This window comes from Terrapene carolina, unplaced genomic scaffold (assembly GCF_002925995.2).
Source record: "Terrapene carolina triunguis isolate 2854851 unplaced genomic scaffold, T_m_triunguis-2.0 Scaffold89, whole genome shotgun sequence".
Lineage (NCBI taxonomy): Eukaryota > Metazoa > Chordata > Testudines > Emydidae > Terrapene > Terrapene triunguis.
Genome location: NW_020664440.1, coordinates 30,548,876 through 30,576,249, shown reverse-complemented (window position 1 = coordinate 30,576,249; position 27,374 = coordinate 30,548,876). Strand labels below are relative to the sequence as shown.

Below are 27,374 nucleotides of genomic sequence, written 5' to 3'. Positions count from 1 at the left end.
CTGTCAATCAGTGTGGCAGAGACTAGCTGGCATCAGGGATCGGGGCTCAGGGGCTCTCCCCAGGGTGGGCACCTGCCAAGCGGTGAGTCAGAATACCATCTGCCCCCGGCAACTGCCTTCAGGTGCCAGCATGGGCAAAAGGGGCAGAGTCAACTGGGGACTTCCAGGGCACCCCAGAGATGCTGGGGAGGGGAGGAACAGAGGGCATGGGGGTTCAGGAGCAGGGTGGGAGAGTTGAGGGGAGGCAGGGTATGGGTGAGGAGAAGCTGGAATTGGAATATAAAGGTTGGCATGCAGGGAGCAGGGGAAGGCTGGGAGTTGGGTGCAGAGTCTGGGTCAGGTGATGCTCAGGGTTTGGGGCGAGGGAAGGTCTGGGGGTGGGGTGCAGGGAATGAAGCAGGGTTGCAGAGGGGCTGGGGGATTGGGGTGATTAGGGGAGTCAGAGGGGATGCAGGGCTGGGGGGTAGGAAGGTCTGGGTGGAGGTCTGTAGGGGGCTGGATGGGGGGTGCAGGAAGAGGCTTGGAGGCAGGGGGTTAGGGGAAAGCTGGGGTGGGAAATGCAAGGGAGCAGGGAAGGTCTGGGTGGAGGATGTAGGAGGGCTGAAAGGAAGCAGGGTCTGGGTGGGAGGATGCAGGGGCTGGCTTGGGGGAGATAGGTGGAGGATGCTGGGGGAGGCAGGGCCTGGTTTGGGGGAGGCACGGGGGGCAGAAGGGAGGCAGAGGGTTTGTCTGTTTACCATAAAGTTTAGCCAGAGTGAGAGCCACAGATCCCAGAATCCTGGTGCTGCCCGCCTCCAGCCAACACTGTGGGGGTTGTTAGGTGCCCGTTGCCCCAGCCTCCTGCTTTCTACCCATGACACAGCCTATTCCTAGTAGTTGTTCCAAGGATTTTGGGAGGGGGCAGCGAGGAGGGGCGGTTGCACTCTTGTGTCAGGGTAACAAAATGGGGAGCAGCATCCTGGCCATGTAGGAGTCGGGGAGGGGGGCCTGAGGCGAGAGCTGCCTAGCCCAGGCCTGGGGGATCACTGGGGAACAGGGATCTCAACCGGAGGGGTTGGAGCGGGTCAAGATGGGGCTGTCATAGCCCAGGCATGGGGGGCAGGGATCTCAGCAGGGTGGCCTGCCACAGCCTAGGGCAGCGAGGGGATCTCAGCAGAGGCAAGGCTGGAGGGGGGCTGCTGGAAGGGGGACAGGGCCCTCTCAGAGTGGGAACTGGGAGGTCTGCCATGGCTCAGGCCTGGGTGGATGTGGGGACAGGGATCTCAGCAGGGGATGTGGGAGTTGTGGAGGGTTGGGGGCACTGTGTGTGGTGCAGAACAGGGAGCTGTTAGGTTTGCATCAGGCCTACACACGTCTCCCAGCTGCCTTCTCAGGGATCTGTTTGTTTTGGCCAGGGACCATGGGGGGAGGGGGGGAGAGTTTGCTGTGGGGGGGGGGGGGGGGGAGGGAACCTTTGCCCCACTGGCACCTCTGCCTACAGCCCTTAAATGGCCCTGCACCCTCCCCCAACCTGCCAGCCCAAGGTCCACCAGCTGGAATCTCTGCACAAGCCAGCTGTATTAACCCCTTCCCTGCTTCTGCCCCATGCTTAGGTTGGGGTTGAGACAGACCTTCCCCTCCTCCCCACACACAGAGTGGGATCCACTGAGAAAAGCCAAAGAAGGAGCAGGTTGGGGGAGTCAGTAGGGGGTGCTCTCCCCTCGCCATCAGTGGTGATCCCAATGCCCTAGTGTGGTGCTAGGGGGCACTGTGCTGCAGGGAGTGGGGCAGGTTCTCAGTAGGGGGGCTCTCCCCTTGTATTCAATGTTGACCCTAATGCCCCAGAGCAGTACTGGGGGCGCTGTGCTGCAGGAGGGAGCACGGTGCACGGCAGGCTCCCCAACTCCCATGCATCCAATCTTTTTTGCAGACTCCCAACAACGATGTCCTTCTCCGGCACCAATCTCAAGCTGGAGCGGCTAGAGGAGCAGCAGCTGGAGGGCCCCGCCTATCAGCTAAGCCTCCAGAACCAACCTAGGGGCTGTGGTGACATGGCAGGCCCTTACCCTGACAGTGATCTCATTTCCCAATGGCTGCGCAGGAGTGTGAAGGCCAAGCTGGCAGAGGCCTGTGACTCGGGCGAGTCTTCCCAGGGGGACAGGGAGGTCCCGGCGAAGAGGACTCTGGATCCAGAAGGTGCCAAGGACTTTGCCTGGGCCAAGCGGGCCCGGGTAGAGAACATTGTGTGCAGCATCAGCAGCTCGTACCGTGATGGGGGCCTGGAAGAACGGGGCGCCGGGTATGGCCGCTCCCGCCGGGCCCAGGAGCGGAGCCAGCTCAAGCAGCAGCTGGAGAAGATGCATGAGCAAGTGTTCCAGCTGCAGGAGAAACTGTGCCAGATCTACAGCGGGGTGGCCCAAGAGGAAGGAAGCAACGTGGGGACAGCCTGGTCCCAGGAGCCAGGCAGAGTTGGAGCCAGCACTCGGCGTCCTGGGGGAGGGAGTAGGCACCCTGGCACCCTGGCCGAGGCCTTGAAGGAGGAGCTTGGAGCAGCCATGACCCAGGTGGTGGACACGGTCGTGCAGGTGTTTGCCCGCGAGCAACCCCCACCGGAGGAGCCCCCCTGCAGTTACCCAAGTGACCAGACAGAGGCACTTCCTCTAGTGGTGAGGAAGAGCCTGCCCCGTGCCCCCCCTGAGCTGGTGGCCGGCACCTTCCCCCAGCCCATGGCTGTGCCACCATACCTGGCGGCCTTCAAGGACAGAGCAGCGGGAGAGGCCTACTGGGAGGGTGTGAGCCTGCGCACCAAGCTGTCCTCCCGCCACCTGCTGCGGCCGCACTGTGCCCTCTTCCAGCTGGCAGGGCCAACTGACCGCCAGCTCCCCAAGAGCCAGGCCACAGAGACGCACCGTGGCCTGGAGCCAGCCCTCTACAAGCCCTCAATATCCTTTAGTAGCCAGCCAGGACTCGGGGTAGAGGGTCTGATCCCTGCCCCCCACTTCCCCCACACACATCCTGCCCCCAACTAACCCACACACCACACACACACACACACATCCTGTCCCCCACTGACCCATGCACACACCCTGCCCACAACTAACCCACACACGTTCACCCCCCCCATATGTGCCCTGCCCCCCACACTCTGCCCCAAACTAACCCACACACATTCACCCCCATGCACATCCTGACCCACTCACACAGTCTGACCCCCTCTGACCCCCCCACACTCTGCCCTGAACTAACCCACACACATTCACTCCCCATGCACACACCCACACACCATGCCCCCCAACCCACACATACACCCTGTCCCCCCAAACCCTGCTCCCAACTAACCCACACATATTCACCCCACACACACAACCTATCCTCCACTGACCCACCCCCCCCACACACACACCCTTCCCCAAACCAACCTACACACATTCACCGTCCATGTACACACAGTTTTCCATAGACCCACACACTGGCCCCTGCCTCATATACACGTACTGACCCGGACATCCCCGCACAGCCTCTTCCTTCTCCCTCCCCTGGCCCATATGCTGCATACACACACACCCCATACACACACTCCTGTCCCCCCACCTCCCGCACACCTCATACACTGACTGAGCCCTGCCATCAGCTCAGCCAGCCCCCCCACCCTCCCGGCCCTGCCCTGCCCTGCCCCGCTTCGCTCCACTCCACACCTGCTCACATCTTGCTGCCACCTGTGAGGCGTTGGCAGGGCAGGTGTTAGCATCACCTGCTCCCCCCACACCACCCACCCACCGCTAGTCCCCTGAGGCCTGGGGTAGGTTTAATGGTTAACCAGGCTGAGCCGGACCCTAAGCTGATTGCACCAGCTCGGAAACAGCTTCCTCCTGAAACCCGCTAGGCACCTGCTGGGAATAATCCTCAGGATTAGTGGGGGTGGACTGTCAAAGACACTCCCGCTGCCCCCTCCCCCAACTGCCTCCCACCCTACACTCTGCCCCTTCCCCCTGCTGTCCCCTGCTCTACACACTGCCCCCGCTGCCCCGTGGTAAACACAGTGCCCCTCCCCCGACTACCCCCCATTCTACACACTGTCCCCTCCCTCCGCTGTACCCCATCCTACACACTGCCCCCTCCCCCAACTGCCTCCTGCCCTACACACTGCCCCTTCCCTCAACTTCTTCCCTCCCTACACACTGCCCCCTCCCTCAACTTCCTCCCTCCCTTCATGCTGCCCCCTCCCCTGACTGCCCTCCAGCATACACACTGCCCCCCGCCCTACACGCAGCCCCTACATGCTGCCCCCTCCCTCAACTAGCCCTCACCCTACACACTGCCCCCGCCCTACACACTGCCCCTCCCTGACTGCCTCCCCCATGCTGCCCCCTCCCCTGAAAGCCCCCATACACACTGCTCCACACATATTCACCCCACACACACAATGTGTCCTCCACTGACGTCCCCTCTCCCTTGACTGCCTGAGCCGAGCTGCGGGGGCAGGGATAAGAGATTGAGAGGTGAGATTCGTGGGGTACAATGGGGAGGAGGGGCTGGGAGTCAGGACTCTCCTGGGTTCTATTCTCAGCTCGTGGGCAGCGGTCACTGCTTTCTTGGGGAGGGTGGGGTCTGCTCTCTGGAGGGCCTTCAACTGAGGTGCCCCCATTATAGCCCTTCCCCTGGTTGCTCCTTAACCCCGTCATTCCCAGGAGGGCCTCACTCCTGGGCACTTGAAGAAGGCCAAGCTGATGTTCTTCTACACTCGCTATCCCAGCTCCGGGACGCTCAAGACCTATTTCTCCGACGTCAAGGTGGGTCCCTCAGAACCTCCCCAACTCTGGGACAGTTTGACCATGGACCCTCCCCATGGATCCAGGCCCCCTTCTATATGGCCCATGCAGGTCCTCTAGCAGCATCCATCCGTGGAGGGAGGGTCCCTTCCCCGCCACAGACCCTGTTGCCAGAAACAGACACTTAGGTAGATCATGTGACGAGAGATGCAGGGGAGGCGGGGGGATCACAACCCGTCCTTGCCAGGGAATGGGCAGAACAGGAATCAGCTTCCTCTTTTCCCAGAGTCATAGGGGACAGCACGGGGGGATTAGACTTCCCTTTTCCCAGAGAGTTGGAGGGCAGGAAGGGGGATTGGACCCCTGTTTTCAGGGAATTGGGGGGCAGGGAGGGGAGATCGGACCCCCCTTTTCCCAGGGAGTTGGGGCAGAGAAGGTGGGTCACTCCTCTGTTTTCAGTGTACTGGGGGACTGAGGCCCAGGGCTGTGTTGATGGCAATGTCTCTCTCCTCTTGCCGTCCCCCTAGTTCAATCGCTGCATCACGTCTCAGCTCATCAAGTGGTTCAGCAACTTCCGGGAGTTCTTCTACATCCAGATGGAGAAGTTCTCACGCCAGGCATTGAGCGATGGGGTGCTCAGCGCCGAGACGCTGACTGTCACCCGGGACTCAGAGCTGGCACGTGTCCTCAACCAGCACTACAACAAAGCCAATGACTACGAGGTGGGCACGGGACCCGGCAGCAGGGAGGCAGGCAACGTGGGGCGCACAGACCGGGTGGAGATTTGGGAGGGGCCCCGTCAGTGGGGCAAGTGGATGGGAAGGGGAGCACAGGTCAAGGTGGGGATTGGGGAGGGATCCGGGCTGAGGTGAGGAGTGCAGGCCTGGGGTGATCTTGGCAGCATGGGAGCAATTGACAAGAGGAAGCTGACCTTGGGGGAGGAATAAAAGAGCCCCACTAAAACCCCTCCTGTGCCAGGCTTCACCAGTCCTGATGGGGTGATGCCCTTGTGTTTTTTTTCCCCCCACCTAGATCCCCAGCAAGTTCCTGGAGGTCTCGCAGATCACCCTGCGTGAGTTCTTTAGTGCCATCTCCCGGGGCTGTGATGCTGACCCCTCCTGGAAGAAATCCATCTACAAGGTTATCTGCAAACTGGAGTGCGACATCCCCGATGCCTTCAAATCCCCCCACAGCCTGCCGGACACTGTGCATGAGTGACTGGGGGAGGGGTGCTGCAGAGTTGTGGTCTTTGGCGGGGGGCAGGGGAGGAGGGCTCTGGTAATTTATTGCTGATGTGATCCACTGTGTCACTAAGTTGCTGGCTGAGGTAGGGGTGGCCTTGACACCACCCACGTTTCAAAATTATCCTCCCCACACATATCAGAGGAGGTTTCATTGGGAGAGTGTGGGGAGTGCAGGCCAGGGAGGGATCCCAGCAGTGGGGGAGGCAGGTGACACGGAGAGTGCAGGCCAGGGTTGGGGATGCGGTAGGGATCCCAGCAGTGGGGGAGGCAGGCAGCGTGGGGAGCACAGGATGGTGGAGGCAGGCTTGTGGGAGCACAGGCGGGGGATGGGGATGGAGGAGGGATCCCAGCAATTTGGGTGAGGGGAGGTGGTATGGGGAGCGCAGGCTGCGGGTGGGGCCGGCAGAGAGATCTCAGCAGTGTGGGGTGGGGGCAGGTGAGGTGGGGAGTGGAGCCAGGGGAGGGATCTCAGCAGTGAGGGAGGCAGGTGGCATCGGGAGCACAGATCAGGTGCGGGTGAAAGTTTCTTCTTGGGGTGGGATCTACAGCTAGGAACAGTACCCACATGGGGCCCATCCACAGCCTAAGCAGTTTGTGTTAGTGGCTGCCCTTGCCCATGTCCATGGGTCTGAGGCCTGTGGGAGGAGGGAGAGGGGTGGGATGGGTGGGGAGAGGGGCTTGTGCTTCCCAGTGTATGTATTGCTGAGACTTCACGCTCCCTCTGGACCCTGCCAATAAAGACACATTGAAAAGCTGCTGTGTCTGTCTCCTGGGGCTGGGCTGGGACTGGGGTTAAATTCCAGTGAGTGCATGTGCTGGATCAACCTCCACGGAGGCCTGTGTGTGAGCCCAGAACATCAGCGATTCATACTCCCCTGGTGTGGGGTTCTGGGTCTGGAGGAATTTGGAGGCAGTGTTGTCCAGTGGTTAGGGCACTACCTTGGGAGTCAGGACACCTGGCTCTGCCAGACTTCGTGTGATCTGGGGCATATCACGGAACCTTTCCATGCCTTGGCTTCCCCATCAAATGGGGGAAATTATCCTACCCCTTGTCTGCTTAGGTTCTTTGGGGCAGGGACTGTCTCTTGCTGTGTGTTTGTGCAATGCTGGGTAAAATCGCCCCCTGATCTCAGTTGGGGTCTGTGCAGCACCTGGCATGACAGGGGCCCCAGTCTTAGCTATGGGTCTGTGCAGTGCCTGGCACGCTGGAGCCCTGATCTCTGGGGGGGTCTCTAAACACTATTGTACACAAACAGTACCAGGCCTGAGACTGGAGTCAGGCCTTAGGTGATCTGGTACTGCCTTTGAGGGGGGCCAGTGGGACGATGATTTGCTGATGCCCGTGAGGATGAGGCACTGCCAACTTGTGGGGGTTAGGAAGTGTGGAGAAAGAGAGAGAGCCAGAGTGCGTGCAGAGGACAATTCCCCGCTCCCCGTCTGGATCCCCATTAATTAAATGGCTGCCCTGCTCAGGTGGCTGAACAGCTGGTGGTGCATTTTAAAATCACAAATCTCCCCGCCTGGCCCAGCTGCAAATGGCCAGATTAATACCCCCGATTAACCGTAGGGGGAGGGAGGGATGTTGTTAGCATGATGGCCTCAAAGCCCAAGGTGCTGCAAACCTCTCTCTCTGCTGGCAGCCCCACAAGCCCGGAGCCGCCCCGCCATGCTGTGGAATCCTGTCCCCTAGCCCCTGTGGGGGAGGATTTCTCAGCAGAAGCTAAAGGTGACCTCGACCTGCACAATCATTGCAGGATTTTTCCAAAGCTTTCTGCTTAAAGATACCGGGTGGAACTAGGGGACATAAAGAGCTTTCGGGGAGGGGCTAGTTTGAATTAGATGGGGTGGAGGAGTGACCTGAGGGATGGGGTCTGTGCCCCAGAGGGGCTCAGGGTCCAGGAGTCTCCTGCTTTGATTCTGAGGGGGGGAATTTGACAAGGACTCTTAAAATGCAGTAACTGGTGGCCACCGCGCAGGGAGGGAGGGTGGAATGAGATATTGGGTCTATCAGCTTTGGGTACCAATCTCTATCCAGCCTCAGGTCAGAGGGAGTTGGGGGGATGGGCGATGGCTGCTCCTTATACAGAGATCCCTCGGGTAGCACCAAGATGCGGCCACTATTTATACAGGGATCCTTCGCCTGGCACTGGCATGTAGCTGCTGCTGGGATGGGCACAGCAGCGTTTATACATGGCTCCCTCCCTCATCAGTGCTGAGATGCAGCTGCCTCTGGGGCGGGGCATGGGAACTGTTTATACAGAGCTCTCTTGCTCAATGCTGAGAGGCAGCCACCTCTGGGGAGGGGTGTGGGAGCCATTTACACAGGGATTTCTTGCCCGGTGCTGAGATTCAGCTGTTTCTGGGACAGGGAAAGCACAGAAATGCTACCCAACAGATGGGACAGCAGAAGAAGTACACTCCTGTAACCAGCTAGTACGGTAGGAGGTAACATTGAATTGGCCATGTTGGAATTTGGCCAGATAGTGGGGGCTCTTGGGAAAAGTGCGAGGCAGGTTTAGTGACCCGGAGGTGTCAGTGAGACTCATTTTGAAATCTCATGTTAAGGTCAGCAGCACAGCACCCCTTAGCTGGGGCACTGGGGTCAGCACTGATTGTGATGGGAGAGTGCCCCCTACTGAGCCCCTGTCCCGCTCCCTGCACTGCTCCTTGCACAGCATTGACTCAGCCTGCCCCTGCTTAGCAGCGCTTAGCTAGAGAATTAATTCTACCCCCACCCTTAGCCACTGGCCACAGGGGTGAGAGGGGGGATGGCAACCCATAGCTGCTGTGCTGCAGTGAGCAGGAGGAGCTGGGGCCAGCAATCTGGGGTGGAGCAGAGAAGAGGCTGCCTGCCCAAATCCAGGGGTGGCTGTAGATGGGTCCCATTTCAAAGTGGCTGGAACTAACTTGGCTTTCTTTGGCTATCCCAGCCCCGATCCCTGCAGGAAAGAGTGGGAGACACCTAGGACCCACAAGCTGGGAGCTGCCATCGCTGCGAGGCTGCTGCTACTCCATCGGGGCTGGGAGCTGCCCCCGTAGTCTCGGGACAGAGACCACAGGGTAAGTGAGAGCTGTCGGTTTGGTACAGAGCCCTCGTTATGTGCGACTGCTCTTTCAGTCTGTGCCAGCATGTGGGGCTTGCTGGGCTGGAGGGGCTCCCCCTCCCCATTGGCACTCCTGCCTGTAGCTGTGTCTGGCACCTTAAAGCCAAGGGCCAGAGGCTTCCTTGCAAATTGAGCCTTGTGAAAGCCATGCAGGCCAAGATGGCCACTGTGCCATGGTAGCTGGGCCCGACAAGTATGGCCTAAGATGGCCGCTGTGCCATGGTACAGCCTGGGCCTGACCCGTGTGGCCCAAGATGGCCGCCGTGCCATGGTAGCAGGACCCAGTCCATGTGGTCCAAGATGGCCGCCGTGCCATAGTAGCCAGTGATGGCCACCTGTCCAGGTTTACCCCGGATTGTCCCTGCCCTGGGATGTCTATCCAGGTGCTCACTACACACTGCAAACTGTCTGATTTTATGGGCTCAGGATCATCCTGGTGTGACAGGGTGACAATTTCCTGCAGTGTCCTGACTGAATGTTATTGAATTAAGCTCAAACATATTGAATTTGTTTTAACATCTTTGCACTCCATGTATTGAAAATGCGATGGTATCTGTGTTACTGCAGAATTGCATGTGTTTCCATGGGATGGGTCAATAGGAGAACAGCAGGAGGTGGTTAAGGAAATTCACCCAGGCAGTCTGTAACATCTCTAGAGGAGACACCCTTTGGAGAGCTGCGCGTATACAAGATCAAACTGGATTCTCTAGGGCCCAACAGACAAAGAAAGGGTTCTTGGATAAATAGCCTGGTTTTAACCTGACTCAAGGCCTTCTTCCTGATCCAGCAAACAGACAGGACCCCAGTGCACAGAGGGCCCCAATCCTTAGAGTAGGGTTGGAAGGACGGGGCCTACTGAGGGCTTGTTCTGAGCTAAAGCTGTGATGAACTTGTAACCACAAGGAGACTCCTTGGGTGGGGCAGAGGTGGAAGGATGGTTCCTGCCAGAATCCATGTTAGGTTTGGGGTTCCTGGTAAGCATATTAGCATGTGAGTGGATTCTTGTATTGTTTTGAATATGTTTTATCTGTCGTGCTTTTTACCTTAAGAATAATGCAGGCCTACCTAGGCAGTGCTGGGGGATACCTTATAACTGCAGCAATGATAGGTGTTAACCATCTCTAAAGGAAAGCAAGCAGGTTTGGCTTGGGCAAGGTGCCTTTGCTGCAGAGAACATGATGCAGGCAGGGACCTGTGCAGCTTACAATCTCCCGGTCAGAAGGGAGAGAGCCGTGGGTCTCCAACAGGAGAGTAAAGAGCTGGGGAGTGGAAAGCTTGTGGGTAGGGACACTTGCTGGGCCATTGAGGGGAAATATAGGCGCAGTTGCCCTGGACTGTGACATCTGGACGTCCTGATTTTTGTATCTCAGAGGTAGCAGCCCTAGTAGTGGGGCCCACATGGTCCAGCATGGCTGCCATGCCACAGTAGCAGGGCCTGTGTGTGCTGAGAGGTGGGGGTACATTGTTATTGCTGTTTTGGAGACAAGGAAAATGAGATGCGGAGATGGAATGGGACTTGGATTTGAGGCAGTGGCTGAGATGGAGACAGAGCCCAGGAGCCCTGACTCCCAGCACCCCACACTGGGCTAATTACAAGACTCCATTCCCCTCCCAGAGATGGAGATAGAACCCAGAAATCCTGACCTACTCCCCTCCCCCTCCATGTTGTGGTTGTGGGGCCTTTAATGGCCCCAATGCTGTGGTAGCAGGGCCCACTGGGCCCGGAATGATCACCCTGTGCCATGAACAGTGTTCCCAACTCACAATATTGTTGTGAGTGACAGGATGAATTTCTGGAGCCCATCTGGTAATGATATGAGAAGTTCCAGCCTCCGCATGGCTGGAAGCCAGCAAAGTCCTCCTCCAGGAGGGAGGGAGCAAAGACCCCAGCAGCTCAGCATGGCTCCACTCCCTCCTCACCCTGAGATTGATCCCCACCCGGCTTGGGAAGGGAGGGGTGAAGAGCCCCTGGAGTTGCCCCTCCCAGCCTGGAAGGGGGAGGGGGACCACGCTACAGCCCCTACGCCTGGGAGACGGGGCTGAAGAACCCCAGGAGAAGCAGAGTTCAGGCTGAACTGAGGGAGGGGCTAGGGGGCAAGGGATAGGTAGATGTTGGGGTGAGAGCTCAGGCAGCAGGGGCCAAAATCACCATACCCATTAAATTTGGTAGAGTGGGTGACACCACTTGTCCCCCCACCCCCACTGGGGATGGGCCGGAGGAGTTTCAATATCAAGACAGACTGAAAACTACAATCTAGTCTTTTAAAACAACAAAACCCCCTTGGTGTGTGGGCCAGTCCCATGATGGTTGGGGTCAGAGTCGTGAGTTTTGATCTCGTGGGCTGGGCAATACTGTGGGTGCGAGGCCCAGGGACTCCACCATGGCTGCCCTACCCATGGTGGCAGCAGTGCCTGTGGGTCCAAGATGGCCACTGCACTGTGGAAGCAGAGCTCCTGCTGGCCAAGATGGCCTCCCTGCACCATTATGAGCTTCACCTTCCACTCTTCCCACCAACCACATGAACAAACAGAAGCACCCACTGCTGTCATCTGTTGCTTTAATAGTCCAGGGTGGGTTAGGGAATGGGGTGCAGGCTAATGAGTCAGGGGTCCCAGGGAGAGCAGGTTACCCCAGTTCACTGGGATTTGGGGATGTCATGCTCTTCCCCCCAATGCCCACACTAGGAGATGCCATCAGCTCAGCACAGGGCACGGAGGGGTCGTTTGACATTGATGGGGTGCCAGGACTGCCCCCTGGGTAGGATAGTTGAGCTGTGTAGGCTGCTGGGTTTTGAGTGACAGGGTGGGACTGGGGTGGACCCCAGGATTTTAGGCCACGGCTTCCAGGGTGGAGGCAGCGCTCTCCACAGCCTGCACAACGATGGTGAGATGCTTCCGGACTTGGTCCCAGTCCCCTGTCTCCAGGGCACTGGTGTAGGCATCAGCCAGTCCTGGGAAGGTGGCCTGGTCAGAGGATTTGGACGCCCAGATCACATGGCTAAGGGGTTGGAAAGAGAATGGGAGAGGTCAGTATCGTGTTAGCACTGTGATACACATGGGGAAACTGAGGCATGGAGAGGTGGAGGGGCTCCCCCAGGGTTATGCAGGGAATCAACGGCAGAGCTGGGAATAGATCCCAGGTGTCCTGAATATCAGCCTCCCCCATGCTTGAACCACTCGACACCACTCCCCTTCCAGAGTTGGGGATAAAACCCAGGAGTCCCAACTCCTAGCCCCTTGGCTGTAAGCCCTAATCCCCACTCCAGACCCCTCTTCTCTAACTACTAGACCCCGTGCCCCTCCTACACTTCATTTTCTTGCTGATGCCCTTTCACCCAGCACATTTCAATCAGGATCCACCAGGCATTTGGTGAGGATGGGCGCTTGGGAATGGAACCCAGGTGTCCTCCCCAGCCCCCCAGATGGCATTACCTGTAATAGTACTTGTTGGGGAAGGCCTGGGGGTTGAGGAAGGCCCTTTCCAGCAGCATTATTTGGTCATTCACCATCCGGATCTGCAGAGGACTGGGGTGGGTGGGAAGGAGAGACCAGAGTAGGATTAGGGCCCCCCTTACATCAGATGCCCTGTTGGGGGCGCCATCATCTCATCAAGCCTTGCCTACTGCTCTCCAGGCCTGTGACCTTGTCCCTACCTTTCCCTCTCTAGAGGACTGGAAGAGACCCCCATCCAAGTTCCATTCCCAGAGGGGTCTCCACTAAGGACAACAGACCCCTTCTTCCCTGGGTCCAAGGATCACGTGCCCTTTGTAGATAGGGGAGACTCCCCAACCCCCACAGGTGGCATGTTTGCACAAGCTTGGCCATGCATGTGTATGTGAACATGCTAATACGTGTGACCACTCCCTGCAGCACCGTGCCTCCAGGCTGTGCACCTGTGCAGTTGTATGGAGGCAGGCAGGCAGCATGGACACCCACCAGTGCAATTGCACATGCAGTCAGGGACAGGTCTCACCTGGGAGACTCCTCCTTCTTCAGCTTCGTTATCCGCTGGTTGAAGTCAGCAGCCACCGATTTGAACCGACCAATTGCAGCCTTCAAAGGGTCTGAAAGGCAGGCAGGACCAAGTGTAAGGGAGCAGGTCTGCAGCCCCTCCTTCCTATGATCCCCATCAGCACCTTCCCCACACTAATCTGGGCTCTCCAGAGAAGCCAGGCTATGGGCCCCCTAGGGCAGGGGTTAGCATTGACTGAGAGGGGAGCGTGCCTCTTGCTGAGCCCTCCTCTTTGCAGCACAGCGCCCGCTAGCACCATGGTGGGGTAAGCAGTGCCGGTGAGGAGTGCACCTGCTACTGAGCAGCACTGCACTTGGCCACTGGAGCTGGCACTGACCGAGAGGGGAGAGTGCCCCCTACTGAGCCCCCACCACGCAGCACAGTCAGAGAGAGATTGTTGGGGATAGCACCCAGGAGTCCTGCCCACCCGCACCAAGAGAGAGATTGTTGGGGATAGCACCCAGGAGTCCCGCCCACCCGCACCGAGAGAGTGATTGTTGGGGATAGCACCGAGGAGTCCTGCCCGCCCGCACCGAGAGAGAGATTGTTGGGGATAGCACCGAGGAGTCCTGCCCGCCCGCATTGAGAGAGAGATACTTGGGGATAGCACCCAGGAATCCCGCCCGCCCGCATTGAGAGAGAGATAGTTGGGGATAGCATCCAGGAGTCCCGTCCGCCCGCATTGAGAGAGAGATTGTTGGGGATAGCACCCAGGAGTCCCACCTGCCCGCACCGAGCGAGAGATTGTTGGGGATAGCACCGAGGAGTCCTGCCCGCCCGCATTGAGAGAGAGATTGTTGGGGATAGCACCCAGGAATCCCGCCCGCCCGCATTGAGAGAGAGATAGTTGGGGATAGCACTCAGGAGTCCCGTCCGCCCGCATTGAGAGAGAGATTGTTGGGGATAGCACCCAGGAGTCCCGTCCGCCCGTATTGAGAGAGATTGTTGGGGATAGCACCCAGGAGTCCCGTCCGCCCGCACCGACAGAGAGATTGTTGGGGATAGCACCCAGGAGTCCTGCCCGCCTGCACCGAGAGAGAGATTGTTGGGGATAGCACCCAGGAGTCCTGCCCGCCCGCATTGAGAGAGAGATTGTTGGGGATAGTACCCAGGAGTCCTGCCCGCCCGCATTGAGAGAGAGATTGTTGGGGATAGCACCCAGGAGTCCCATCCGCCCGCACCAAGAGAGAGATTGTTGGGGATAGCACCCAGGAGTCCCGCCTGCCCGCCCGCACCGAGAGAGAGATTGTTGGGGATAGCACCGAGGAGTCCCGCCCGCACCGAGAGAGAGATTGTTGGCACTGAGGTTGGCCAGGAAGTCCCCCTGGGCGGCTGCGGTGTACAGCTCATCCAGCTTCTCTCCGTAGTCGCTCACGTTGAGGGGGAGGACGAGGCTGTCGGCCAGCCGCAGCAGCACATTGCCGGCCGTCCGGGCCACAGCCTGATGGCTGGTGAACCCTGTGGCCAAATGGGGATAAAGGGATTAGATGCATCCTAAACCTCCCCCCGCAATACCTCGGCCCCCATGCCTGCCCAGGGTGAATGCCACGCCCCTTTACCTGGGTCGATGAACCTGTCAGCATAGTCGAAGGTATCGAAGGCCGTGTGGTAGGCAGGGTAGATCCGAGCAGATGTCTTGTTCTAAGCCAGGGAAGGGGCAAAGCAGCTGAAAACAAAAGGGGCACAGATCCCAAGGCCCCCTCTTTCCCCTAGTGAGCTGAGATCCCCCAGCAAACCCTCCCCTTGACTCACCTGCCCTGCTCCCTAGCCTCACACTGGGGTCAGCACTGTGAGGGACAGCGCCCCCTACTGAGCCCCCCACTCTACTCCCTGCAATACAGTGCCCCCCAGACACAGCACAGGGGTCAGCACTGACTGAGGGGAGAGCGTCCCCTACTGAGCAGAGGGTAGCAGCAAGATAGCCCAGTGCTGCGTTCCCCCTGCCTCTTTTCCAGCACCCAATAAATGCCCCGTGTGGGCAGGGATCTGGGATTGAGGCCGTGTCTGTCGGGAGGGGGTGGCTCAGGCAGGCTCATCCCAGAGCGGCAGGTGTCCTTACCCTGTCATAGGTGTAGGCGATGTCCATGGAGGTGATACCCAGGTAATGGATGAAGGAGGCATAGTCACTCCCGGCACCCAGAGACCCTAAGCTGTGCGGGGGATAGAGAGGGGTGAGTGACTCAGGGCCAGGCAGGGGGGAGGGGCGGGAAGGGGAAACATCCTTGGGTGTAGAGCAGAGTTTGCCATCTCCTGCTGCGCTGATGTGGCCCCTGCCTATGGGGGCAGATCCCCAAGCCCCTGTTCTTTGGTTTGTTCTGTGGCTGGGGTCATGGTTCAGAGTTGCCCAGGCTCCTTGTATTCTCCCTCTCTGCCACCCCAGATCAGACCAATGGGCCTGTTTAGCCCAGTATCCGCCGCCGTGGATCAGAACAGGGGGCCCATCCAGCCCAGTATCCCCTCCACATCTGCTACTCCCCCAACAATGAAGCTTTCTCTTCAATCTGAGCCATAGAAGGAGGTGGGGAGGAGAAGATCTTGGCCCCTTTCCTGTTCCTCCCACTCCCTATAATCCATCCTTGGAGTGGGGGGGCCTGGGTGGTGGCTCCCACTGACTTGGGGACTCACTTGGGGATGACGCCGTAGCTGGGGCTGATGCGGTTGAAGTGGTTTCTCCAGTTGTCATAGACGGACATGGAGGAGCTGGCCGGGGTTTGGACCTAGAAGAGGCGCACATGAGTCAGACTCCCCTGCAGTAGGAGAGGGGATGGGGACACGCACCTCCCCCACCACAGGTCCACCCCGGTACCTGCTTGGCAGCTGCAAAGATGACGCTCTGGGCAGGCGGCGTCCCCTGGGCTCTCAGGGTGGCGTTGGCTGTGGAAAGCACGGGGGAGGCATTGTCGCATGCTTGTGGCCACATGTCCAACTGCACGCTCTTGCACGTGTGCTCTCATTTGCACATGTGTCAGTTGCGCACATGCTCTCCCTTTCATAGATTCATAGATTCTAGGACTGGAAGGGACCTCGAGAGGTCATCGAGTCCAGTCCCCTGCCCGCATGGCAGGACCAAATACTGTCTAGACCATCCCTGATAGACATTTATCTAACCTACTCTTAAATATCTCCAGAGATGGAGATTCCACAACCTCCCTAGGCAATTTATTCCAGTGTTTAACCACCCTGACAGTTAGGAAAAAGTTCCTAATGTCCAACCTAGACCTCCCTTGCTGCAGTTTAAGCCCATTGCTTCTTGTTCTATCCTTAGAGGCTAAGGTGAACAAGTTTTCTCCCTCCTCCTTATGACACCCTTTTAGATACCTGAAAACTGCTATCATGTCCCCTCTCAGTCTTCTCTTTTCCAAACTAAACAAACCCAATTCTTTCACCCTTCCTTCATAGGTCATGTTCTCAAGATCTTTAATCATTCTTGTTGCTCTTCTCTGGACCCTTTCCAATTTCTCCACATCTTTCTTGAAATGCGGTGCCCAAAACTGGACACAATACTCCAGCTGAGGCCTAACCAGAGCAGAGTAGAGCGGAAGAATGACTTCTCATGTCTTGCTCACAACACACCTGTTAATACATCCCAGAATCATGTTTGCTTTTTTTGCAACAGCATCACATTGTTGACTCATATTTAGCTTGTGGTCCACTATAACCCCTAGATCCCTTTCTACCGTACTCCTTCCTAGACAGTCTCTTCCCATTCTGTATGTGTGAAACTGATTTTTTCTTCCTAAGTGGAGCACTTTGCATTTGTCTTTGTTAAACTTCATCCTGTTTAACTCAGACCATTTCTCCAATTTGTCCAGATCATTTTGAATTATGGCCCTGTCCTCCAAAGCAGTTGCAATCCCTCCCAGTTTGGTATCATCCGCAAACTTAATAAGCGTACTTTCTATGCCAATATCTAAGTCGTTAATGAAGATATTGAACAGAGCCGGTCCCAAAACAGACCCCTGCGGAACCCCACTCGTTATGCCTTTCCAGCAGGATTGGGAACCATTAATAACAACTCTCTGAGTACGGTTATCCAGCCAGTTATGCACCCACCTTATAGTAGCCCCATCTAAATTGTATTTGCCTAGTTTATCGATAAGAATATCATGCGAGACCGTATCAAATGCCTTACTAAAGTCTAGGTATACCACATCCACAGCTTCTCCCTTATCCACAAGACTCGTTATCCTATCGAAGAAAGCTATCAGATTGGTTTGACATGATTTGTTTTTTACAAATCCATGCTGGCTGTTCCCTGTTTCATGGCTGTTCAGTTGCACCCTCTAGCAAGTGTACTCTTGCACACCCTCTCGGACACGTATTCAGTTGCATGCAGGCTCTTGCACTTGTGCCCGTCTGATTGCACGTGCACTCTTGCACGCACGCTCCCTTTCATTCCTTCCTCCCCACAAACACCCAAGCCCGCCTGAGCCTAGTGTCGTGGCCCTTCTACACAAAGCAGAGAAGGGGATGGTGCAGCAAGAGCGGAGGAGGGCAGGCAGGACAAACGGACGCTCACCGAAGACGGAGATGTCCACGTTGATATAAGCCACACTCCGCTCCCGCAGTTTGCTGTAGAATTCCTGGGCAAGGGAGAGACCCAGTGGTTAGTGCAATGGGATCGGGTGAGCTGCATGGGTCTGATCGAGGCTGGCTGGGCCTATGGGTCTGGTGCAGAGAGGAGGGTTCCCAAGAGTGACAGTCCCATTGTAACTATCCTGATCAGCTACAGTACATTCAGCACATACCTGGGTGCTTGGATGGAGCAGGGGACAGCAGCCACGTCCAACCACCCTCCCATCTTATTCCCTCCAAAGGGGAGCCGCCGTCAATCCCCCTCTCTCTTGGGTTTTTACCTCCGTGTACTCGGTGGAGCCGATCAGACCGAACTCCTCAGCCCCCCAGCTGCCAAAGATAATGGACCTTCTGGGGCGCCACTTCCCTGTGGAGAAACACACACCCTGGAGATTCAGACATAGTGGTTAGAGCAGGGCGGTTCTGAGAGTCAGGACTCCTGGGTTCTGCCACTGATGTGCTGGCTGACCTCGAGGGCAAGTCCGCTCTGTGCCTCAGTTTCCCTAGCTGTGCACTGGGGATAGTTGCACCCCTGTGCACCCCCCAAACCCTCATACCTTCTTTCAGCATCTTGCCCAGCACGCGGGTGATCTCCAGCATGACAGCCGTCCCACTGCTCGGGTCGATGGCTCCATGCACCCAGCTGTCCCGGTGATTGCCGTACAGGACATACCTGTCTGGGGGGCCGAGGAGAGAGATGGAGCTCTGCTGCTGATCGGGGTGTGGGAGGGAGTGCACGGGGGTGGGGAGGACTGCTTGGGATGGAGTGTGGTGGGGGGAGCTTGCTGGCCGTGAGCCCAGATGGTAAAGGAGCAGTGTTGGAATGGGGTGGGGAGCTCAATAAGGTGGGGCTGAGGGTCACTGGGGAGCACTCTTGGGCATGGGGGGAAGAGGAGCCCACTGAGGGGTGCTCCAGGGCATGGAGAGGGGGAGAGAATGAGAGGTTGGGGGAATGGGCATGGAGAGAGGTGGATCCCAGTATGGTGAATGGGGCAGGGTGGGGGACACTCCTGGCTTGTGGGGTGGGGGAGAGGGGGCTGGGGGAATGGGAGTAGTGGTAGGTGTGGGGGTGCTTGGTGGTTGTTCTGGGGGGGACACTCACCAGGTTCCTCGCTGCCCCGGATGAACCCCATCACATTGGAGGAGTTCTTGATGACTCGCTGGTTGTGGACGTTTACCTGGACGTCGCTGTGGGGAGAGCGGGAGGAGCTGGGGTCAGTCTAGTGGGGGTTGGGATGTGTGTGTCAGGGTCATTGCAGTTGGGGGTTGACATGATGGGGGCTGGAGAGGGGAACAGGGGATGGGGGAATTGGGGCCAGCATGGGAGGAGCCTAGGGAAGGTTGGGGGGTCAGGGTCATTGCAGTGGGGGTCAGGGAGGGGAAACTGGTATCAATGCAGTGGGGTCTGGGACGAGTTAGTGCAGTTGGGGGGGGTCTGGAGAAGGGAGCTGGTGCAGGAGGAAGTTGGGGTCAGTGCAAGGGGAGTGGAGAAGAGGGGATTTGAGGTCAGCTAGGGTCGTGATGTGGTGTCTTGAAACCTGTTCAGATTGTGATCACTTTAAATTCACAGGGATTTTTCTTGTCCTGCTTGCAGGCAGGGGGCTCAGTAGTGAAGCGTGGATCTGGGCCTAGCAGCAGTCAGTCTGCAGAAAGCCAGCCTGAAGTAACCTGGGTGAACTGTGCCTCTGGGCTTTAGGAGCAGCCTGCTTTGTCTCTCTCTGAGTTTGGGTTCTTGTTCTGACTCCTGAGACCTAAAATAGTGTTGCCTCCCAGCAAGAGGACTGTATGGTTTGATCTAACTTCTCTGTGTCTGCTGGGAACACACCACTAGGGAGTGCAGGGCCCGGGGGGCTGGATCAGCACAGGGAGTGTTGGGGAAGGAGGGGGAAGTCAAAATTCCCAGGTGACTTTTGGTGGGAGCTGTGGGGGTGGGATGCAATCCTGGACCAGGTGTATCCATCCATACCTGGTGTTGGGAAACAGCCCCCCCGTGCGGAATCCTGGCCCCACATGGTAGGAGCAGCCCAGAGAGCCCTGCCAGGGCGCGCGTGCCACAGGGCCAGACAGGTTACTGAAAACATAGAGCCAGAGATATATGGGGTTATTAGAGTCTCTGCCCCTCCCCAAACCTCTTTTGCTGTCCCCGCAAAACCACCAAGCCTCCTCTGTCAGTCTCCTCAGCAGCTCTGCCCTGGCCACGAAGGCTGCATTCCCACTCCTGTTAATAACATTCCTGTGTTTACTCTGCAGCATCTTTTCCCTGGGACACTCCAAGTGCTTTACACCCATGAACAGCTCAAACACTGGGGACCCCCACACTCCCCAGGAGGTGCATGGTGGCTGTCTTTATTTTATAGATGGAGAAATCGAGGCACAAGGTGGAGAAATGAGTGGTCCAAGGGGCATGCAGGGAGTCAGACCTGGGAAAAGAACCCAGGAATCCTGACTCCCAGCCCCCTCTCCCCCAACGCACTGGGCCCTATGCCCCTCCCAGATCTGGGGACAGACCCAGGAATCCTTACTCCCAGCCTATCCTCCACCACAGTCTAACTCTGGCCCTCAGGTCTGCTGTTCTGACCACTAGACCCCCACTCTCCCCCAGAGCTGGAAAGAGAACCCAGAGTGCTGACTTCCAGCTCCTCCTGCTCTCCCCATTGAACCTCACACTCTTCATATATACATTACATTGTAAACCTAACTGTGTTGTGGTATGAAATATGTGCTATTAGGCTGTTCAATCCACTTCTCATAAAATCTACATGGCCCTCTATCGAGCGGCCATGGCATGTACAATTCAGTGGGTGTACAATGGTGTAGTCGGACTGTGAGAGAATGAGGCATTTCCCGTTGCCTTGGGGGTTATGTATGATCTTATTGTGGTAGTGCCCAGATGCCCCAGGTATACAGGGATTCTTTCCCACTACTGAGATGCAGCCGCTTCTGGGGTATGGCGTAGGGGCCATTTATACAGGGATCTCTTGCCTGGGGCTGAGATGCAGCCACCTCTGGGTTGGGGTCCTTGCCCCAAATTGCTGATGATCGAAGTAATTCAGTTCCGGTGAATTTCCTGACCTCAGTGGTGTATCAATACCAGAATCGGACGGGGAGGGGCGGTGGTCTGGCTGCATTTAATTTTTTTGCACTCTTTCCCTCCATTTAATAATGATTGTGTTTTTAACAATTCGACTTGGGGCCTAAGCTGTTGTCGCCACCTAGTGGCTAAAGCTGATGGTGCACATGTGTATCCCCCTTTCAAACTATTCCATGATTAGTAAATCGCTTCTCCGCTCCTTGGAGCTAAGATCAAAGTGTGAGGCCGCGGTCAAGTGTCTTGATGTTTTTGGTCTTTTGGCCTCGAGATGAAAACTTTGTCTTTGCTTCTGGGACCTTGAAGTGAAAAAATATTCCCTAGCTCTTATCTAGTGCTTTTCAGTCAATGCCATTATCTCCATTCTAGAGATGGGGAAACTGAGGCACAAAGAGGGGGAAGTGTCTTGTCCAAGGTCACCCAGAAAGCTGGTGGCTGAGCCGGGAATAGAACCCAAGGGTCTTGAGTCCCAGTCCAGTGCACCAGCCAGCAGCCATTATCACCAGCTATGTCCTGCTACAGGACAATGCCAGGGCCAAGGGATATGATTGTGAGTCTAATGGGTAGTAGGGCACTGAAATGCATTCAGCCCCCAGATTTCACAGCTCCTTTGCCCTAGCTCCACTGAATTAGTCACTCACCAGATTAGCGTCTGGGCGTCTTCAAAACCAATTGGCTGGGTTGGGATCGGCGGGATCCCCTGGATCTCTGACTCCTTGATTCTGTAGGTGAATTCTATGAGGGAGAGGCAGGTGAATCAGAAGGGGGCTCATTTTCCCCCTTCCCCCAGTGCCCTGTTTGGGATGGGGGGGTCATTTGCTGCAAAGATGGTGGGCAATCCAGACTTGGATCTGATGGGGTGGGGGGACATACCCCAGATGGTGATTCCACACAAGGAGAACCAGAGGGCCTGGGGAGTCAGGACTCCTGGGTTCTATCCCAGCTCTGAGAGAGGAATGGAGTCTAGTGGTTAGAGCAGAGGGGGCTGGGAGTCAGTACTCCAGGGTTCTATTCCTGGCTCTGGAAGGGGAGTGGTGTCTCGTGGTTAGAGCCGCAGAACTAGGAGACAAGACTTTCGGGTTCTGTGCAGATGGTGGGGAAAGGAGAGGATTTCGGGTGAATGGGGTGGAGGAGGCCAGGTGGGCTCCTAGAGGCCAGGTGGGCTCCTATGGTCCAGGGAATAGGGGGCACTCCAGGGCAGCAATTCCCCACATGGATTTGGTTAATCTGCAGAACTTCCCACTACAGGATATAGCGGGGGGCAGAGGATGGGGTGTCATCTGGATGAATGAGAGCAGGGGTGGGGGGATGAATTCAAGGAGGCTCTTGGCCTCATCAACAGGGGGTTGGGACAGATGCCCCTCTTCTTCATGGGAGGGAACAGCAAGAGGCATTGTGGGTCAAAGCCAGTCCCGCCCTGCCCTGCCCTGCCCAGGCATGTTACCTTTGGCAGGATAGTAGGGCGTGAGCAGGTCCCCGAAATACCCGTTGTAAGAGCCCCGCTCCACACTGGAAGGGGGCATGTACCAGGAGTTCGGGTAGGTCTCCTCCTCGGATGCCCGCCCATCATTGATATCCTCAGGGTCTGTATACACCACCACACCAGCCACACCAAACTCTGCCCCGTTCACTGCCTAGAGAGTTAGGGTCAGTCAGATTATCCACTCCACCATCACCACCATTGCAAGGGAGAGCGGGAAGGGCAGCCGGAATGTCCCCCACCCACATACACTGTGTCCCAGACTGGAATATGTGTGGTGAGCTGTTCTCTTATTCCTGCCTCAGTTCCCCCTCTTCTAGCTGGCCTTCCCCTGCCCCCACCCCCCTGGGGTGCAGCAATGGCATTCCATGACTGTTCCATCCAGCCCCCCACCTTGAGGTGGGCCATTCTTCTGGCATCCCCCACCCCTGGATCTGTGCAGTGCCCCGTCTGGGGCTGACCAGGCTTTGGGGGGACAGGCCTTGGGCAGGAAATGCATGGGCTGATGGAACTGGGGGAGTGGGAACAGGGGTGATTGGACTTGGGGGGAAGGGGCCTTCGGTCAGATGTTGGGGGGAAAGGGATTGGAGGAATGGGGAGGGGATGATGGGATGGGGGGCAGGGAGAGAGGTGATGGATGAGAAACAAGGGACAAAGGATGGGGGGGTGATTAGGATGAGGGAGCAACTGGATGAGGGGGAAGGGATGGGGAAAGGAGCCCAGAGGCCCCCTCTCCAGTGCCACATGAGGGGGAAGCCTGGTGTCTGGGGCCAGTAGGCCCTGAGTACCCCTCACCTTGTCGGCACGGCCGGCCCCCCCGTAGCGGGTGATGGCAATGGTGCCATTCAGGTTGATGCCCATGTTGAACAGCTCCTGGTAATCACTGCGCTTGCCCTGGTTGGCATAGACCAGCTTCCCCTGAGGGGAGAAGAAAGGGGTCAGCCCCAGGGCGCTGGGGGAGAGAGGATCAGAGGGGCTGCTGGGGCGGGATGGGGAGATAAAGGTGCCATGGGGACAGGGCCCATTTGGGTCCTTGATGTGAGAGCAGCCATTTGTCTCCATGGGTACATGGCTGTCAGCTTGGTGATGGGGGCCGAGGGGAGGCTGTTTGTCTCCAGGAATACGTGTCTGTTGGCACAGCAATGTGTTAGGGGTGTTTATCCCTCAGGATATGTGGTTGTTGGCATGACGAAATGTGGGGGTGGCTGTTTATCTCTGGGGGTACGTGGCTGTTGGCAGGATGATGTGTGGTGCTCGCTGTTTGTCTCGGAATACGTGGCTGTCTTGTGGTGACATTTGGGATGACTGTCTCTTTGGACACATGGCTGTTGGCAAGGCGACCTGTCTGGGTGGCTGTTTGTCTGGAGATATGTGTCAGTTGCTTGCTGTTTATCTCTGGGATTGCGTGGCTGTTGGCATGGCAATATGTCTGCCTGGCTCCATGGCCATGTGGTCATCAGCATGGGGATGTGGGGGCAGCTGTCTGTCTTGGGATACACGGCTGTTGCCATCACAGCCTGAGGGCAGCCATTCAGGATACCCCACCTGTTGGAGTGACAACCCGTGTGGTGCTTGCTGTTTGTGTCAGAATACGTGGCTGTCTTGTGGTGACATTTGGGGTGACTATCTCCATGGACATGTGGCTATTGGCAAGGCGACCTGTCTGGGTGGCTGTTTGTATCTGGGGATAGAGGCTGTTGGCAGGATGACGTGTGGTGCTCGCTGTTTGTCTCTGGGGATACGTGGCTGTCTTGTGGTGACATTTGGGGTGACTGTCTCTTTGGACACATGGCTGTTGACAGGGCGACATGTCTGGGTGGCTGTTTGTCTGGAGAGATGTGGAGTGACAACCTGTGTGGCTGGCTGGGGATAAGTGGCTGTTGGCTCGGTGACAGCTGTTTGTGGATACATGAGGACCTGGGCAGGGCGGGGGATTGTCTGTCTCCATAGATACACAGTGGTTGGCATGTCACCCTAGGGACAGAGATCCCCGAGCAGCCTTGATGGGCTCATAAAAGAAGGGATATGGTCCTGATTGGGAGAGGAGATAAGATAACTCGCTGACAGCCCCTGGGTGCAGGGGGAGGGTCTGAGCTGAAGCCACGAGGCGGTCACGAGGGGTTATACCCAGCCCTACTCCATACCCTGGGGTTCCCAGGGGGTGCGTAGGCAGCGTACGGCTGAACCACATCTGCATGGGCCTGGTCTGCTGTCACGTTCTTCTCGCTGCGCCGGGTTGTGAAGATCTGGCTGCTGTTCTCCACTGGGGGTGGAGGCAGATCTCGTCAGCAGTGTGGGGTGCCTGCTGTGGGACATCCCGTTCTGACCTTTGCCCCCATCTGCCTCATCTCTCCCTGCTCCCCTCTGCCCTTGTCTGTTCCCAATCCCGTCCCTCCAGCTCCCTGTCCTCAGCTGCCTTAATTCCACACCCTGGCCTGTCCCCTGCCCCATTCTCCCCCTTAGACCTGCCCCAGTCCCTGCTGCCTGTCCGTTCTCTAGCCCCAGCTGTCTCAGGGCCTATCTAGCACCCCACAAGCCTCTGTGCCCAGCTGCCCCAGTGTCCCTCGCCCCTGCACCCATTTGCCCTATCTCCCAGTTTCCCCTGCCCTCCTTCCACCACCCCTTCCAGCCCCCTGCCCAGCCCTCCCTCCAGTACCCTGATCCCACCACTACAGCCCTGTGCCCTGCACACACACACCCAGCCCTCACTTGCCCACACACACCCACGGCCACGCTGTTGGGTCTCTGTGGGTCAGGGAAGGACAGGAACGCGCCGTACACGTCCTCGCTGGCGCTGTCCAGACCGATCTGTGGGTCCTGCCAGCGCCTCAGCAGCAGCTTTACGAGCTCCTCATCCCCCTTAGTTGTAGCCATGTGGGGCTGGGAGGCCAGGGCCCTGGTGAGGGGTACAGGGGAGTGCCTGAGATCACAGCTCCCCCAGGACTGCAGGTTCTGGTGGGGGATAGAACCCAGGAGTCCTGGCTTCCAACTCCTCCTCCCACTCCCGTTGTAACCACTAAACACCACTCCTCTCCCAGAACTGGGGCTACAAGCTAGGGATACAGGGCCTCTCCCTTGATGGGGCACTGGTTCCAATCTGGCCACAGGTTGAGAGGAGGCTATCCTGTCCCCGGGGGTGGGGGGGATGGATTGTAGGGGATGATCCCATATCCCTGGGGGGGAATAAGCTGTAAGGGATGATCCTGCCTTGCAGAGCCCAGGAGTCCTGGATCTCCTGAATGTGGGTGAATTCAATGGGGCTTTTCCATCTCTCCTCCCCTCCTTACTTCAGATTCTCCCGGATCTTCTCGCTCTCCACCTGATCCATGAAGCTCTGCAGCAGGGATTCATTCAGATCCCGGCCCACGGTCTGCACCCAGCTGGGCGCTCCCGGGGCATTCCCCCCTTTGGGGATGGCAAAGTGGCCCAACAGAATTCCGACCGTCAGCAGCAGGGCCCCCACGATCACGGCCCCTAGGATCTTCAGCCAGCTCATCCCACAGCCTGCCATGGGCTCCAGCCTCTTCCTGGGGGTGAGGTGGGTGTAGTGGGCCCTTTATAGCAGCATATGGGGCCCCACGCCCTCTGGATCCGGTAATGCCTCTGATCCTGTCACCAGGGCTCATGGGGTTACTCATTAGCTCCCAGATCCACCTAGCCGCCTTATCTCCCGCCCCATGCAATACCCCCAATTCATGGCACTAAGGGATGCCCTTTGGACACCAGGAACAGGCCCATAAAGCTGATGTCCCATAAAGGGGAATCAGGAAACAGATGGAAGGGCGGCTGGTGGTTCCATTCCCCACCCCCATTAGGAAGGGCATTGGTGGGGTGAGAGCTTCCCAAGAGAAGACAGGACTCCTGGGTTCTAGACTCAGCTCTGAGAAGGGTGTGGGGTCTTGTGGGTTCAGGTTGGGGGTGTGTGCTGGGAGTCAGGACTCTGGGTCCTACATGTGGCCCTGGGGAAGAAGTGGATTATATTGGCTAGAGCAGGGAGTTGGGGCTGGACTCCTGAGTTCTGTCCCTGACTCTGGGAAGGGAGACATTTGATGGTTAGAGCAGGGAGACTGATAGATAGATCTCCTCTTTCAGATGGACAAATGGAACCCAGGCATCCTGGCTCCCAGCCTCCCACCCTATCCCACTAGACTCCACACCCCTCCCAGAGCTGGGGATAGAACCTGCATCTCAGCAGTAGTTGAGGGAATCTTTCTATAAACAGCCCCGTGTCCCACCCCGGAGACGGCTTCATCTCAGCGCCGGGTGACTCTTCCGCATGTGCTGGCCCAGCTCCGCAGGCTGAAATCAAACACCCGTTGGCCTGAGGAGTTTATTCCTTTAACGTCAATGTCTGAAATTTTAATTAAAAGGGGTCGGGTCATGCTGGCGGCTCAGTCCAGGCACCTGTGTACAGGGGGTTGGGGAGGTGGGGGCGGATCAGATCACAGTTAGCAAGGTAAATGCAAATGTATGCTGGTGGGGAGAGCAGCAGGGTTGGGTGGAGCCATAGGGGTCAGCCCAGGATTGATGCTTCTGGCCCCCCTACTGTGGGATCCACCCTACTTTCCTCTATCTGTGTCCCCCTCCTTTCTATTTGGGTCTGCCTGTCTGTCCCCATCCCCTTCCCCCACCATTTCTGGTTCTGTCTGTCCATCCCCCAACCCATCCCTCTGGGTCTCTATCTCTAGCTGTTTCCTCTCATTTCTCTGGCCTGTCTGTCCTCTCCCCACAGATCTCTCTGGGTCAACGTGTCCCCCCCACCCCTCTCTCTGGTTCTGTCTGTCCCCCAGGCAGTCTGTAGCAAACCCAGACTACAGTTCCCTATGCTCAGTGGGGCACCCCTGATCCCCTGGGCTCCTTGCCGTGGTAAGGGGTAGACAGTGAAGTGGTAGGGGGCAGCAGGGGGTAGACAGTGAAGTGGCTGTGGGGCAGGGATCTCATCTGCCTATGGGCCCCCTTACAGCAGCGTGGAGTCCATCACCCCATCCCCACACTCCTGCTCCCTTTGCAACACCTTCTCGCCCTTGGCCCGGGGAAGGGACCCCACTCCATGCTGGGGCTGCTCCTTGCCCGGACTCTGGAAGTCCCAGTAGTAGCGAATCCGGCGCTGGTGCCCCTTGGCC

At 57.5% G+C, this 27,374-nt stretch overlaps 2 protein-coding genes across 2 annotated transcripts; one reads left to right on the top strand and one right to left on the bottom strand.

Moving 5' to 3' along the window:
• Positions 1-5,971, top strand: LOC112102318 (prospero homeobox protein 1-like). The gene is made up of 5 exons (XM_024193539.1): positions 1-82; positions 1,910-2,921; positions 4,668-4,769; positions 5,276-5,470; positions 5,781-5,971. Exons 2-5 carry the CDS (start codon positions 1,923-1,925, stop codon positions 5,964-5,966), a joined length of 1,482 nt encoding a protein of 493 aa, XP_024049307.1. The 5' UTR covers positions 1-82; positions 1,910-1,922; the 3' UTR covers positions 5,967-5,971.
• A 5,916-nt stretch (positions 5,972-11,887) lies between these two features.
• NAALADL1 (N-acetylated alpha-linked acidic dipeptidase like 1) lies at positions 11,888-25,747 on the bottom strand. Its single transcript, XM_026650482.1, has 19 exons — positions 25,539-25,747; positions 24,961-25,147; positions 24,396-24,509; positions 23,047-23,169; positions 22,216-22,405; positions 21,413-21,506; positions 19,650-19,754; positions 18,786-18,871; positions 18,241-18,360; positions 17,965-18,050; positions 17,628-17,691; positions 15,915-15,982; positions 15,734-15,825; positions 15,168-15,258; positions 14,668-14,749; positions 14,390-14,566; positions 13,070-13,160; positions 12,529-12,621; positions 11,888-12,094 (listed from the first exon to the last, which is right to left on the bottom strand). Exons 1-19 carry the CDS (start codon positions 25,745-25,747, stop codon positions 11,926-11,928), a joined length of 2,241 nt encoding a protein of 746 aa, XP_026506267.1. The 3' UTR covers positions 11,888-11,925.
• Positions 25,748-27,374: the final 1,627 nt, after the last annotated feature.

Bases quoted from the DNA above. Each gene is read 5' to 3' on its own strand.
- LOC112102318 (XM_024193539.1), top strand. From the start codon at position 1,923: ATGTCCTTCTCCGGCACCAATCTCAAGCTGGAGCGGCTAGAGGAGCAG. The intron at 2,922-4,667 runs ATATCCTTTAGT...CGTCATTCCCAG, and splicing joins CAGCCCTCTACAAGCCCTCA to GAGGGCCTCACTCCTGGGCA. The intron at 5,471-5,780 runs GTGGGCACGGGA...CCCCCCACCTAG, and splicing joins ACAAAGCCAATGACTACGAG to ATCCCCAGCAAGTTCCTGGA.
- NAALADL1 (XM_026650482.1), bottom strand. From the start codon at position 25,747: ATGAGCTGGCTGAAGATCCTAGGGGCCGTGATCGTGGGGGCCCTGCTG. The intron at 14,567-14,667 runs GTAAAGGGGCGT...ATTTGGCCACAG, and splicing joins TGACAGGTTCATCGACCCAG to GGTTCACCAGCCATCAGGCT. The intron at 12,622-13,069 runs GTGAGACCTGTC...CACCCACCCCAG, and splicing joins AAGAAGGAGGAGTCTCCCAG to TCCTCTGCAGATCCGGATGG.